Source organism: Argopecten irradians, chromosome 4 (genome assembly GCF_041381155.1).
Source record: "Argopecten irradians isolate NY chromosome 4, Ai_NY, whole genome shotgun sequence".
Taxonomy (NCBI): domain Eukaryota; kingdom Metazoa; phylum Mollusca; class Bivalvia; order Pectinida; family Pectinidae; genus Argopecten; species Argopecten irradians.
This window is the reverse complement of record NC_091137.1, coordinates 31,921,882-31,937,718: the sequence shown is the minus strand read 5'-3', so window position 1 is coordinate 31,937,718 and position 15,837 is coordinate 31,921,882. Positions and strand designations below refer to the sequence as shown.

Below are 15,837 nucleotides of genomic sequence, written 5' to 3'. Positions count from 1 at the left end.
ATAATTGTAATACACTAAAGAAAAAGTCCATGTTTGGTGAAAGTTTCATTGCTGCTGAGGCAGAAATATGATCTGAATATGGTTTCAAAAAAAAGTTATACTGTATACTCAGTTTTTTTTTCACACTGACGATTTATTCACGATTTTGCGAGGCGAAAATGATGGCGAAAATTTGATCCATGAAAATTTTGAGAAACGGGTGAATAAATATATACCAGCTAGATAGCAAAATTTGATGTCGCAAGGAACAGAAGTGAGTCGGACATAGACCGAATCAGCGAAGATGAGAACACCACTGTTTCACCTTATTTCTGGTAAAAATCACGAATATGTTAACTCGCAAAAATGGCCGACTTTAATAAATTTACGTTATGATCGATGTCGCATACAATTTCGATTAAATGTGAAAGGCAATGTGATGACTGTGAATTGTGTCGTCTATTAAATGTGAAAGGCAATGTGATGACTGTGAATTATGTCGTCGATTAAATGTGAAAGGCAATGTGATGACTGTGAATTGTGTCGTCTATTAAATGTGAAAGGCAATGTGATGACTGTGAATTGTGTCGTCTATTAAATGTGAAAGGCAATGTGATGACTGTGAATTGTGTCGTCATTAAATGTGAAAGGCAATGTGATGACTGTGAATTGTGTCGTCTATTAAATGTGAAAGGCAATGTGATGACTGAATTGTGTCGTCTATTAAATGTGAAAGGCAATGTGATGACTGTGAATTGTGTCGTCTATTAAATGTGAAAGGCAATGTGATGACTGTGAATTGTGTCGTCTATTAAATGTGAAAGGCAATGTGATGACTGTGAATTGTGTCGTCTATTAAATGTGAAAGGCAATGTGATGACTGTGAATTGTGTCGTCTATTAAATGTGAAAGGCAATGATGACTGTGAATTGTGTCGTCTATTAAATGTGAAAGGCAATGTGATGACTGTGAATTGTGTCGTCTATTAAATGTGAAAGGCAATGATGACTGTGAATTGTGTCGTCTATTAAATGTGAAAGGCAATGTGATGACTGTGAATTGTGTCGTCTATTAAATGTGAAAGGCAATGTGATGACTGTGAATTGTGTCGTCTATTAAATGTGAAAGGCAATGATGATGACTGTGAATTGTGTCGTCTATTAAATGTGAAAGGCAATGTGATGACTGTGAATTGTGTCGTCTATTAAATGTGAAAGGCAATGTGATGACTGTGAATTGTGTCGTCTATTAAATGTGAAAGGCAATGTGATGACTGTGAATTGTGTCGTCTATTAAATGTGAAAGGCAATGATGACTGTGAATTGTGTCGTCTATTAAAAATGTGAAAGGCAATGTGATGACTGTGAATTGTGTCGTCTATTAAATGTGAAAGGCAATGTGATGACTGTGAATTGTGTCGTCTATTAAATGTGAAAGGCAATGTGATGACTGTGAATTGTGTCGTCTATTAAATGTGAAAGGCAATGTGATGACTGTGAATTGTGTCGTCTATTAAATGTGAAAGGCAATGATGATGACTGTGAATTGTGTCGTCTATTAAATGTGAAAGGCAATGTGATGACTGTGAATTGTGTCGTCTATTAAATGTGAAAGGCAATGTGATGACTGTGAATTGTGTCGTCTATTAAATGTGAAAGGCAATGTGATGACTGTGAATTGTGTCGTCTATTAAATGTGAAAGGCAATGTGATGACTGTGAATTGTGTCGTCTATTAAATGTGAAAGGCAATGTGATGACTGTGAATTGTGTCGTCTATTAAATGTGAAAGGCAATGTGATGACTGTGAATTGTGTCGTCTATTAAATGTGAAAGGCAATGTGATGACTGTGAATTGTGTCGTCTATTAAATGTGAAAGGCAATGTGATGACTGTGAATTGTGTCGTCTATTAAATGTGAAAGGCAATGTGATGACTGTGAATTGTGTCGTCTATTAAATGTGAAAGGCAATGTGATGACTGTGAATTGTGTCGTCTATTAAATGTGAAAGGCAATGTGATGACTGTGAATTGTGTCGTCTATTAAATGTGAAAGGCAATGTGATGACTGTGAATTGTGTCGTCTATTAAATGTGAAAGGCAATGTGATGACTGTGAATTGTGTCGTCTATTAAATGTGAAAGGCAATGTGATGACTGTGAATTGTGTCGTCTATTAAATGTGAAAGGCAATGTGATGACTGTGAATTGTGTCGTCTATTAAATGTGAAAGGCAATGTGATGACTGTGAATTGTGTCGTCTATTAAATGTGAAAGGCAATGTGATGACTGTGAATTGTGTCGTCTATTAAATGTGAAAGGCAATGTGATGACTGTGAATTGTGTCGTCTATTAAATGTGAAAGGCAATGTGATGACTGTGAATTGTGTCGTCTATTAAATGTGAAAGGCAATGTGATGACTGTGAATTGTGTCGTCTATTAAATGTGAAAGGCAAGGAATGTGATGACTGTGAATTGTGTCGTCTATTAAATGTGAAAGGCAATGTGATGACTGTGAATTGTGTCGTCTATTAAATGTGAAAGGCAATGTGATGACTGTGAATTGTGTCGTCTATTAAATGTGAAAGGCAATGTGATGACTGAATGAATTGTGTCGTCTATTAAATGTGAAAGGCAATGTGATGACTGTGAATTGTGTCGTCTATTAAATGTGAAAGGCAATGTGATGACTGTGAATTGTGTCGTCTATTAAATGTGAAAGGCAATGTGATGACTGTGAATTGTGTCGTCTATTAAATGTGAAAGGCAATGTGATGACTGTGAATTGTGTCGTCTATTAAATGTGAAAGGCAATGTGATGACTGTGAATTGTGTCGTCTATTAAATGTGAAAGGCAATGTGAAAGGCAATGTGATGACTGTGAATTGTGTCGTCTATTAAATGTGAAAGGCAATGTGATGACTGTGAATTGTGTCGTCTATTAAATGTGAAAGGCAATGTGATGACTGTGAATTGTGTCGTCTATTAAATGTGAAAGGCAATGATGACTGTGAATTGTGTCTATTGGCCATGCATTACATGAGCTTGTAAGGATTCATAACTCACTTAGTGGCATGAAATTAAAGTTAGTATTAAAATATTGGTTAGAACATGGCCTCTCGCGCATGACTGCAAATGCAGTTTGCGAAGTGCATTGTAACAACATCTTGATTGAACGCAAAAACAGGAAATTGTGTGTCTTTGGAGAGTAGAGATTTATACCAAAATTTTCTCGTAGCCGTCAATGACTCCAAATGAAGCTACATGGTATTAGCATTAATGTGTTACATGGTATTAGCATTAATGTGTTACAGGAGCAATGCTTATCCATTAAACTCTATATATTACGGTGGCTGATTTATGCCATTTCGTCTTTTCGTCTTAATTCTCGTCTTTTCGGGGCGAAAAGACGAAATGGCACAAATCAGCCACCGTAATATATACAGGTTTACACTTTCTAGTGTTTTATATTGGTAGTTGAGGTTGCCAAAATAAATGAAAATCGAAATTTGACATTCGGAATCAAAGGTATGTTATGTACATCTAACTTTTACTTTGTAAAAGTTAGATGTGCAACATTTTTGTTTTTAGGAAATTCGATTTTCATCAATTAATATATCTATAAAAATAAGTTCAGTTTTACAGCATTCCTTTTCATTCGTTTTCAATTTAAGTTAATTAAATACATTCCTAAAACACATAACAAGCGATACATAACTTATCCAAAGTATTTTTAATAGGTAAGTGAAATTCGTACCGGTTTTACAATCATGCTTTGAATTCCATGAAATAAAACCCCACATCTGTTGGTTCTCAAAGTCTGCTACTGTTAGTTACACTCACTTGGTATTGCCCTGAAGTAGCAATAATGGGTTTGCATCTAGAACAGTGAAATGTTTCCTTGAAAAACTCCACGACATTCCTTCTGAACTTCTTCCCCACCGCCACATAGATCAATATATTGATGCTAGAATTGATTGCGTATAGCGTATTGACAATCATTCTGTAGAGGTCTTTGTTGATTCCAGCGGATATAAGGTCTGGAAATTGGTTGAAAAATCCAAGAGTTTGCACAGCACCAAATACTGTCATGATGATGACGAGACTTAGAGAAATGCTGTCTTTCTTGGCGCTGGCTGAGTTCGCTACACCCAAGTTCTTTCGTATGTTGCCCATCCTGGCCAGCTCTTTTATAATGAAAATGTTCATTATCAACAGCACCAAAAGAGGAATTACGAAATACATGGCGCCATACATCCATACCCCGTAAATTTCCTGGTAGAAATAAGTTTCTCCAAATTCTGTATAGACAATTTCATAGCACGTTAAAGAGGAATTTACGTTTACGCACGTGTTAGGTTGAACTGTAGACGCTATCAAACGAGGGATGTTGTAAACCATAGAACAACTGATAATTCCACATATAAGAGCTATCGTTTTTCCTCGACTTCTGTAATTGGCGTACTTCAGAGGATGACAAACGGCGGTGAACCGCTCGACCGAGATGAACATAAGGATATAGACATTAAATTGTTGTGACGTCATCATTAGGTAATTGATAGTAGAAAATGCCAAACTACTTAGCACGTTGATGACGAAGTCAAAGTCAAATACCTTCAGTAGTAATAAAGGACAAGATAGAGCGACAAGGCCTGTAGTTATCATCGTGATGTCCGAGATAACCAGCGCACGGAGAAGAAGGTTATTCGTAGACGCCATTTCCTTTTTCCACAAGACCATGGCCGTCAATATGTTTCCTACGTACCCAAAAGTCACAATGATCGGGAAAATTATTCCATATAAAATAAACTTGCTTTCCGATATTTGAACTGTATTAGCTGCGACGTCGTTGCATCCAGTTTCATTGCTGACATTTGTAGAGATATGTAGACAAAGTGACGTATTCATCTTGTTGAGTGTTCTATAGCGATGCCAGGGAGGTTTAGAATATATTGCACTTAAAACAGTTTATATATACCTTAGATGAAGTATCGTCTGGGACCTTAGTGGTGCTATGTCTATGGTTTCTGTCAGTATGATACATCATTGTATCGAAAATTCCAGTCTATGTTGACCGTTTCTGTTTACTTTCTATCAATCTTCATATCTCAAAGTCTCAAAGGGATTTCTGGGAAATTTTATGGTTTATTATTTAATTTCATATGAACTCATTGTTCAATGCACATGTAATAATAAAGTCTGGTCCCAATTTCATTAAAAATCTCTATAGATATTAATGCAGTTAAGTTCCATCATCATTCTCGAGGGGTTACTCTACACTAGTACATTTTATAATTTATTCCTGTGAAGAAATATTGATTTCAGAAATTTCCCTAAAGTTATGGATGATACCGGGATCTTTTTAGACCAAGGACGTGTGCAATAACTACAATAATACATTTAACACACCAGCACGAGTGCCCTAGTATAATGATTTTTTCCTGATATCAATCTGTATCGTATCATACATTTCAGTCTAGCCAAGGACGTATATGGATACTTATAAATCCTTGATCTAGCATATTAGAGGCTTACTACTATTGAGTTTGGCAGATAACTGTATTGATAGAGGAGATAAACCATATAAAACCTGAAATGTTGTTATTAACAAACAACGTAGCTGCTGCTTGGATGTAAGTCCTTAAACAAACATGCCAGGAAATCGGGTCAGCAAAGCACCAATCCTCTGAGACGTCCTTGACCAAAACTGTGATCAAGACCGTCTAACAGTATCTTTGATATAAAACATCATTATTTTTCTAACTAGGGGTTTGGGGTAATCTAGAATTAGGAATCTGCTGAGAAAGTCTTATCAACAACTTAGGGTCTGGTGGCTAGTGTACTCTAGTAGTAATAAACCAATGCTGAAACGTATGATAAAAACAAACAAAACATGGCACGGCCTTAAACAATCATACCTGTTGGTAGGACATAAAACAATGAAACATCTGGTTCGTCCTTAGATTATCAGTCTGTGTGATATACATATGTTGACGGGCATAAACGGGTTGACCTGTAGACAAATTTAATCATCTAATGTAGATTAAATTATTTCATTTGTATATATCTCTATTCCCATGGTTATATCTAAGTAATCGACTTGTCCTGGAATTGATATGTCCGCATTTATATCGTTCCGTAACGGTTATTAATGTAGTGATCAATATTTCATGATATTGACCGAAGTCGTCCATGTCTACCATCTGATGGGACTACATCTCGGTGAAATTTCTTCTTACCTTTATAGACCGTGATTATATTATTGTGTTTTTTAAAGCAAATCCGTAACGTACATATTTTACTTGTAATTTTATGTATATTTTCGCGACTGATATTTTGCGCTGAAATATGATTGATTTATTATTATAAGTATTGTTGTATCTCGGTAGTGTAATATTTACTACGAATGGGCTTTTTCGCTAAAATTTGATCGAGCCAAAGCGTTTACAGTAATATAAAAAAATAACCTGAACAATGTACATGATGTGTCTAATCTTCTTTATTCGTTTATTTCGAGCCAAAAATATGATAATGGATGACACGAAATTACCATACATTATTTTATTCTACTGGCGATGAGAGTAAAATGCCTGATGAATAAGCATTCATAGAATACATGTACAATATAAAATGATTTGTATCTAGACAAAATGAGCATATATCTAACCTACTTCACAACGTCGCATAAATTATGTCCACTTTCTTGTAACATTTCAAATGATAAACAATGTAATCGTGTATCATGATGAATAATTCGTCTGGTTTAATAATGTGTATCCACGTTTACAGAGGTACATTGTATATCATTATTCAGCAATTTCTGCATTCTTAATTTCTGCATTCCGTGTTGTATTTGGACCAAGTAGAAATTCCTGTTCCTATAGTAATAAAAGTATATACTAGGTTCCTTATCGTAAACTATTCTCTTTTTAGTCCCCTGCGGGTGAAACGGGAGGGGACTATAGTGTTTGCTCCCGTCTGTCCGTCTCTCTGTCTGTCTGTTCGGATTTCGTTTCCAGACGATAACTTGAGAAAAAAAAATCAACGGATTCTTATCAAACTTCACACAATGGTAACATATGATAAGATACAGCTTGGGATTGAATTCGGGGTCAAAAGTTCACTGTTACTAAAAATAGATTGTGGTCACAAATTTTAGTTTACGGATGATTAGAACACAGCGGAATTTGTTCAAACTGCATACAATGGTAACATATAGGGGATAATATAGCTTGGGATTGGATTTGGGGTCAATAAGTCAACTATATGTTTCACAAAATATTAGTTTTCAGGCGATAACTTGAGAAAAATCAACGGATTTTAATCAAGCTTCACACAATGGTAGCATAAGACAAAATACAACTTGGGATTGAATTTGGGGTCAAAAGGTCAACGACAAAGCTCACTGTTACTAAAAATAGATCGTTTGAAATTTTTTGCTTCTGAATGATAACTTGTGAACACATCAACGGAATTTGTTCAAACTTCATACAATGGTTACATAGGAGAAATCATAGCACGGGATTGAATTTGGGGTCAAAAGGTCACTGTTGCCAAAAATAGTTTGTTTCACAAATTTTCGTTTCCGGACGATAACTTGACAGAATTTGTTCAAACTTTATATAATGATAGCATAACTAAGCAATAATAACTGGCCATAAGTTAGAAAATGGAATTGACGGCATGGGACGTGTGTTGCTTGCAACACTTAGGCCTACTGTAAGCTTGTTTCTCTTATTAAGAATCCACGATAGCCTCTATATGGCATTCGGTTGCCTAGACCTATCCCTGTCATATATTTTGTGCTGCAATGGAGGCACGAAGGCCATAAAATTGGAATGTTTTTTATGACAAAGCACACTTGGGTTGAGTTACTGTTGTGTTGTGGTATGCATTGGTCTGGTGATTTAAGGTTAACCTATTTTAGTAAGTGAAAACTCAACGTCAAGCGCTTTGGCCAGCTTTCTTTGTTTCGTCGTTAATTTTGATTTAAATAATAAATACAGTAATGCCATATAATATTATTCATTATATATTTACATTCTTAGTGTTTCAACCAACTGACGAAAACAAACATTTGCCTATGAAAACAATATGAATACACTATGAATACAACATTTCTCGTGCATCAATCAGCTAATTTCAAACATCACGACAGTTTCATATCGATAAAAAAATGTTCCCCACAATATTTTAATGTATAATATTTAATGTGTTGTTTCTTGATATAGAATCAACTAAGGTTTACTGTAATAAGTCAATCAAATCTTATTTTAACTATATTTCTTGTTTGTCGTTTGTCATTTGCAAAAAAAGGTCGACCGGAAAAACGCGACGTTGTGGAACGACTTTGTCACCCAGCTGTTCCATTCATCTCGTTTCTCGTCGTATATGAGTGTCATAATTTTAAATATAACATAATAACTTTTTAGGTCATCAGGATGACCAATTGTCAACATGCACCGTCCGTCGTTGTGCGCCGTGCGTAAACTTTTCATTCAAACAACTTCTTCTCATTGACCAAAAGGCCCAGGGTACTGATATTTGGCCTGTAGCATGCTGGGATGTAGGGCTACCAAGTTTGTTCAAATGAATTACCTTGACCTTCATTCAAGGTCACAGGGGTCAAATAGGCTATATTCTTTAAATGACTTCTTCTCGAGAACCAGAAGACCCAGGATACTGATATTGGGCCTGTAGCATGCTGGGATTAAAGGCTACCAAGTTTGTTCAAATGAATGACCTTGACCTCCATTCAAGGTCACAGGGGTCAAATAGGCTAAAATCTTTACACGACTTCTTGTGAATAACTAAAAGGCCTAGAGACTTGATATTGGGCCTGTGACCTGCTGGGATGAAGAGCTACCAAGTTTGTTCAAATCAATTACCTTGACCTTCATCCAAGGTCACATGGGTCAAATAGTCTAAAATCTTTAAACGACTTCTCCTTCATAACTAAAAAGCCTAGGGACCTGATATTGAGCCTGTCACATGCTGGGATGAAAGGCTACCATATTTGTTTAAAAAAATTACCTTGATCTTCATTCAAGATCACAGGTGTCAAAATGGCTAAAATCTTTACAAATGACTATGTTGTATTGTGCCAATAGTCAGATGACCGTTAAGGCCCATGGGCCTCTTGTTATTTTCATAAATTATTTTAATGTAAATATATGGATTGAATGTAACGCGCTCCACGGGATATGTAGATAGCTTCTGCTATTCATAGCCGCTATGGAAATAAAAAAAATACATCCTCTTCCTATATAACAACTTATCCGAACAAAATAAATGTATGCAAATTCTAAGCTTCATTGGACAGTCGTTTGTTGGTCTCCTAGACACGAGACACGCACCTGCACAATTACTGTACAAGTGGCAGTGATAAAGATCATTTGTCATATCTCTGATTTTGAGAACAAATATCAAAATATTTTCTGATATTATACTCACTATCTGCGATTTTCCATGATATTGAATTATAAAATACTTTATCTCGTGTTTTTCAAAGATATAACCGACAATAAATAATTGAAAACCTTTGTCACATCGATGTTATGACTCAGACACGGCGCTTTGAAAAAAATTATATGTTTAGATAGTTCATATGTCCGTTATTTTATTTCCGTTTTATCTGTTTTGTTGATTATTGATTTATCATATATATGCATTTGTTTATATATTTTAAGACCGTGAACAAATAACCCAATTTACTGAAAAGGAATCTTTCTCTGTGTTTTAAGCAATATCTGAAAAAAAATCCCCTGTATGCAATTGAAATAAGGACAGACCGATACGTTTCTCGTATTCAAGCGAGTTACAAAGGGATATGACTTCAGTTTGATTTAAGTCTGCGCTTTCGGTTTCGAGTAAGGTATGCTTGCTATTTTCCGTAGTTAAACATATCCTCGATTTAATGTTTGGAACTTATTTATGGGGGTTTATTTTCGCGACTCACCGTTTTTGCGTTTGAAAGGGTCATTCACTTGACAGCGTGTGGTATGTAAAGCCATGAATTTTGTCAAATTGCCAGGTATCAAATTTCGCAAATTAAGAGAAATACGCGAATTTAGCGAAATTAAAACTCTCGTGAATAGTATCAAATAAACACTAATGTAGTGAAAACATTAAATATTCCATCCCATAAATACAGCTAACATTCACAGATTGTTACATTGAAATAGCAGGTTTTTTTAAGTTTGTACTTGGCTTGATTCTGTCACAGTATAGAGGTCTGAAGAATGTATGCGTAATTTTGGACACCGAAATCTTGTTTTAAACAGTTCAGACACATTCTTTCTGAATTTCTGTCCTACGGCCGCATAAATCAAAATGTTTATGCTGGAATTTGCAACATAAAATACATTTACAATGTACAAATACAACGTCAGGTCAATCGTGCCCGACTGACCAGCCATATTCTTCATCAGTTTGGGGAACTGGTTAAAAAATCCCAGAGTTTGTACAGCAAAGAACACGGCCATGATGATGACAAGACTAATAGTGATGCTGTCCTTCTTGTTGGTGAAATTTGCTACCCCCAAGTTTTTTCGGGCTCTTCTCATTTTCGTGAGCTGTTTTATAATGAAAATATTCATTATCAACAGCACACAAAGAGGAAGGACGAATAACAATGCGCCATACATCCATACCGAGTAAACATCATGGTAAAAATAACTTTCTCCGAAATCTGTATACACTGCTGTGTAACATGTTAAAGAGAAATTGACATTCATACAGCTGGTTGGTATAGCGACTGTTGCGAAAATTCGAGGAATGTTATAAACTATTGAACAACACACAATTCCACATAAAATGGCGATTGTTCTCCTGGGACTATTGCCGCTCGCGTGCTTAAGTGGATGACAAACAGCAAGGTATCTCTCGATTGAGATTAACACAAGAATGTACACATTAAGTTGCTGAGATGTCATCAATATATAGTCAATGGCCGTAAAGCCCTGGTTTTGTATGACATTAATACCGAGATCAAATTCTATCAATCCGGAAATTAATGTTGGTACGGACAAAAACAGAAACATATCCGTTAGTATAGTGATATCAGACAGAACCAGAGCACGGAGCAGGAGTGTGTTCGTGGACGAGTTTTCCTTTTTCCATAGCACTATGGCCGTCAGTATGTTTCCAAAATATCCAAAGACTACAATGACCGGAGTAATGATTCCATAGAAGAGGAAAACAAGAGCAAATTCATTGGAAGCATCCTTGTTTTCTGTTGCGTTAGTCCCGTTTGAAGAACTTGGAAAGTTTGAAACGTTCATAGTGTGCGCAGTACTGGATAGCTCTGCCAGCAGTCACACACGGGATCCTATCCCGCAGATATTTATGATCATATGATGAGAATGATATAAAAATCCCTTACGGATCCATTTCTTTAAAATTCGTATTTCAGTAGGATATTTTTCTTTGGAGGCTTTCACATAGAACGCAGCTGGATTCTTAGCTGTGTACTGGTCTGATGAAGCCTGTCTTACTAATTGTATTAAGGGTACTAGCGGCATTGTCTATTATCTGAATCAATTTGTAACATCGGGATTATCAATTCCATTTGCATTAGTATAAGTGTCGATTCTATTTGAAATAGATCAGAATCATCGATCAAATTTCTAAATTAGTCATTCGTATGTGAATATGTAAAGGTCGTTTCGCGGTCAATAAATAAACCGTCACAAAATATATTTCAAATACCAGTAAAATAGAACATCAGGCCCCAAAATAATGAAACCGACTTCAACTATAGCCATTGGCTAAGTTAATAAAACTTAAATCTGATTGTTTCATGATCCTGGAGCCAGATGTCTTTATTGCGAAAAAAACCACAAATCAATATAAAGTCGTTTGGCATGAAAACAGAATACTCTTTCTGTTCTCCTATCCGGTCGGATATGGATTGACTGATATGATGGGTTTGGTTGAAACGTCACACAGTGTTGTAAGTTTAATGAATTAAAAAACAAACACACACAAAAAAATGACGATTAGTTAGCAACTTTTGATGGAAATCATGGATTGGACACGGACATCACATTTTATAATCGAAGCTAGTCGGAAAACTGGACGGATGGACGGGGACCGAAAAGAGGAACGATGGCATAACAATTCAGCTCTTTAATGCTTGAATGGTTTACAACCAAATATTTCATTCGTCTCAAGCATCATAAAGAGAACTTTTGTTTGGTCCATCCACAAGGGACACGAAGCAAAGGGAGATGTTTGATTTTTTTTTATTATTAAATATTACGTCTTAATGATTGCAAAAGGGAAGATTTGATGTGTTTTCCTATTTCAAATGCTACTTTCTGCTGCGTAAGAGACTTTCAACCTGGAGTGAAACAATCATATTTTCAATACAGGCACCATATGGAGGCTTCTGATTGGTCGACATTAATGGGCACCATATTGAGGGTTCTGATTAGTTGACATTATTGGCACCATTTTGAGGCTTCTGATTGGTGAACATTAACGTGCACCATATGGAGATTTCTGATTGGTCGACATTAATGCACCCTATATTGAAGCTTCTGATTGATGGACATCAACTGGCACCATATGGAGATTTCTGATTGGTCGACGTTAACTTAACGAAATTTTGAATTGATATAGCTAGTTTGATATAGGAATATTCTTTTTCGGGGGTTAAGAAAATGATAACTGGTGTCAGATTGTTCATATATGCAGATTACTTGAAATGCCATCTATGCGAGTTTACAAATTTGGTATTTCTACTCGTCAACAACAATGAATATAAACGCAAGATTTGACAATCGAGATGATTGTTCCCTTTCCATATATAGTTATATTTATCTCGTGTAAATTTTCCATTGATGTTGAAGAGTGCCTTTTCTATATGTCTTTTGAAATTTGACCTCGATACAATTGACGGATATGTCTTCGATGAAGCTGAGAAAACAAATTCGATTTCACTTTTTATTTTTCAGAAGTCTCCGTACATAGAAGATTTTTGCTCTTGATTGGTTTATACACGGTATTTGATATATATTGTTAATGTTACACTTTCAAAACTATCCTGCAGGTAGTATTTTCCCCTTTTCCTGGTCGTAAAAGTCGACTGAATTTGGGATATTTTCTTTCATTCCTCTTCTTCCCAACTGACTTTCTTCTTCCTTTACGTCTCCGTTGACATCATACCACCTTACTTCTGACCTCGAGTTGAACTCTAGTTTCTATATGTCTCTGTGAAAACTCTGGGTTCTACCATCTGGTCGAAGCACACTACTGGCATAGTCTTATAAAAACTCCCTTCTGCTTAGCGCTCAACACATAGTGATTTGCCTGTATGCAGTGGCGTAGCTAGGTCTGGATATGGCTGCATGCCTCGGGGTGCAGGGGGCGACACGGTCCAGGGGCGAAGCCCCGGTAGGGGGTATGGGGGGCGAAGCCCCCCAGAAGCTGACGGGAAATTGTTACAATGTAGTAACTATTTTACTTCTATGGTAACTTTTAACGTATATACCAATGGTTAAATGGAGGTCACGATATTTAGGTGATTACTATGTAAAACTATACACAAAATTAGAACAGTGGTGATTTTTTTTAACTTATTGCGAATATTTTGAATTAAGTTTACGTGTTAGTTTGTTTACGACAGCGAGTCAAAGACCACTGTAACAAGAGATCCCAGAGGGATCTTGGCGCCCACCAAAGAATGATCTATATCTGAAAAAGGAAAGATGGATCTTTTCTCTTCTTTTTAAACTTTTTCAAACAAACTACATATAAAATTTGAGACAGATCGCTTCAGTACCTTTTGAGAAATAGGGGTAACAAACTTCAACTATCAAAATCCAAGATGACTCCTTGGCGGCCATCTTGTTGATCAATCGGTCCCAAATCACAATATGCACAACTAGGGAGCTAGGGGAACCTACATATGAATTTTGAGACAGATCCCTTTAGTACTTTCTGAGAAATAGCGATAACAAACTTTAACTATCAAAATCCAAGATAGCGGCCTGGCGGCCATCTTATCCATCGATTGGTCCAAAAATGCACTATGCACAACTAGGTCCTAGGGTAACCTACATATTAAATTTGAGAAAGATCCCTTCAGTACTTTTTGAGAAATAGGGATATCAAACCTTAACTATCAAAATTCAAGATGGCGGCCATCTTGTTTTTCCTATCAGCCTCAAAATCTGTATGGCACAACTAGGGACCAAGGGTGAAGTTTGAACAAAATCCATTCAGTAGTTCTCATGAAATATCGATAACAAACTTCAACTGCCAAAATCAAAGATGGCTGCCTGGCGGCCATCTTGTTTTTCCGATCAGCCTCAAAATCTGTATGGCACAACTAGAGACCAAGGGTACCCTCCATGTGAAGTTTGAACAAAATCCCTTCAGTAGTTCTCAAGAAATACCAATAACAAACTTCAACTTCCAAAATCAAAGATGGCTGCCTGGCGGCCATCTTGTTTTTCTGATCAGCCTCAAATCCCTGCAGTAGTTTTTAAGTAATAGTGAACAAAGCATGGTTTACGGACGGACGACGGACGGCGGACGACGGACCACCGACCACGGACGCAGGGCGATTTGAATAGCCCACCATCTGATGATGGTGGGTTAAAAATGGCGTAAGGAACCAGTTCTCACCACCTCAATAAAAAAAATTAAACATAGTATTTATGACCTATGTTTCTACCTATTCTGTTATATTTCTAATAATTACAACAACAAAAATTATTTTCGAAATCAATCCGTTCATATTCGACAAATATAAAAGTCAACTATTTCCTGAGTAGACACCGGAAATCATGGATTAACACGCAAAATTGAAAAATTCACTTTTTCGTTACTTAGGCCAAGAACATGTTGCAATTGCTATTTTATTTGCTATCATTTTAATATAATTATATGATTTTAGAATATTTCTAGCTTTTCATGCGATATTGTTTATTTTGGTAATCGTAAGTGTTTCTCGATTCAAAATCCACATTTGCTTGAGGGATTTTGGTGAAGAAGTCTAATGTTGTTTTTGACAGGATTCAAACATAATCAAATTTAACAACTTGGTAACCGGAAATATAAACTATTCTAATAAATTTCCAGAATGGCCAATCTTCAAGTCTTTGCAAATGTGCACAAAGTTATGTTAGGCATACAGTTGGACATATCATATGTATTTATACGTAATTCATATTCTGCAGCGTTACGTGTATTCCAATTGGTTTTTTTTTCTGACTGTACAAAAATGTAAGTCGGATTATTTTTTGCATGCTTGAGCATGCAAGCATACACGGGCGCTAAGCCACTGGTATGGCGTGGTGTTCTGTTCGGTGTCTTTGACGCCATGCTTCAGCGAGATAGTAATGTTAAACGGGCAAGATTTCCACTATTAAAATCTACCGAAACCTATCAAAACATACGGACATTCACACATCCAACTCGTAGGACGCAGAGGATATCGTAATAGGACGTTGCGGCCAATCAACTAACCAACACTTTCAATGTTAGATATTTGGTTAAATTAAAAAAAATAAACACCAGAATTTCAATAATAAAAAATGAACAAAAACATATATTACAAAGACAACGATTTCATAGGATACCTTGGAAACAAAACAAAAAATGGAGAAATTGGTGAATTGGTTAAAATTTTCTTTAGTTATTCTAATTCGTTCATTCATTAGTAAGATTCATATAGACATGGTTAATTTACTGAGACCTTTAACATTAGAGAACCACAATAATTATGCTTTAAAAAAGATTGGAACATTTCACAGTGTCTAAAATATCCTTTCTAATTCATCATAGATGTCAGAAGGTATAACATTTTGAAAATCTACCATAATTTATGGGACACATGTAAAGATGTATAA

General features: G+C 36.0%; 1 protein-coding gene across 1 annotated transcript; it reads right to left on the bottom strand.

Moving 5' to 3' along the window:
• Nucleotides 1-3,790: 3,790 nt before the first annotated feature.
• Nucleotides 3,791-4,696, bottom strand: LOC138322235 (G-protein coupled receptor daf-37-like). The gene has a single exon (XM_069266279.1). The coding sequence runs from the start codon at nucleotides 4,694-4,696 to the stop codon at nucleotides 3,791-3,793; it is 906 nt and encodes a 301-aa protein (XP_069122380.1).
• Nucleotides 4,697-15,837: the final 11,141 nt, after the last annotated feature.

What these genes read in the sequence shown, in the direction of transcription:
- LOC138322235 (XM_069266279.1), bottom strand. Translation starts at nt 4,696, where the DNA reads ATGGCGTCTACGAATAACCTTCTTCTCCGTGCGCTGGTTATCTCGGAC.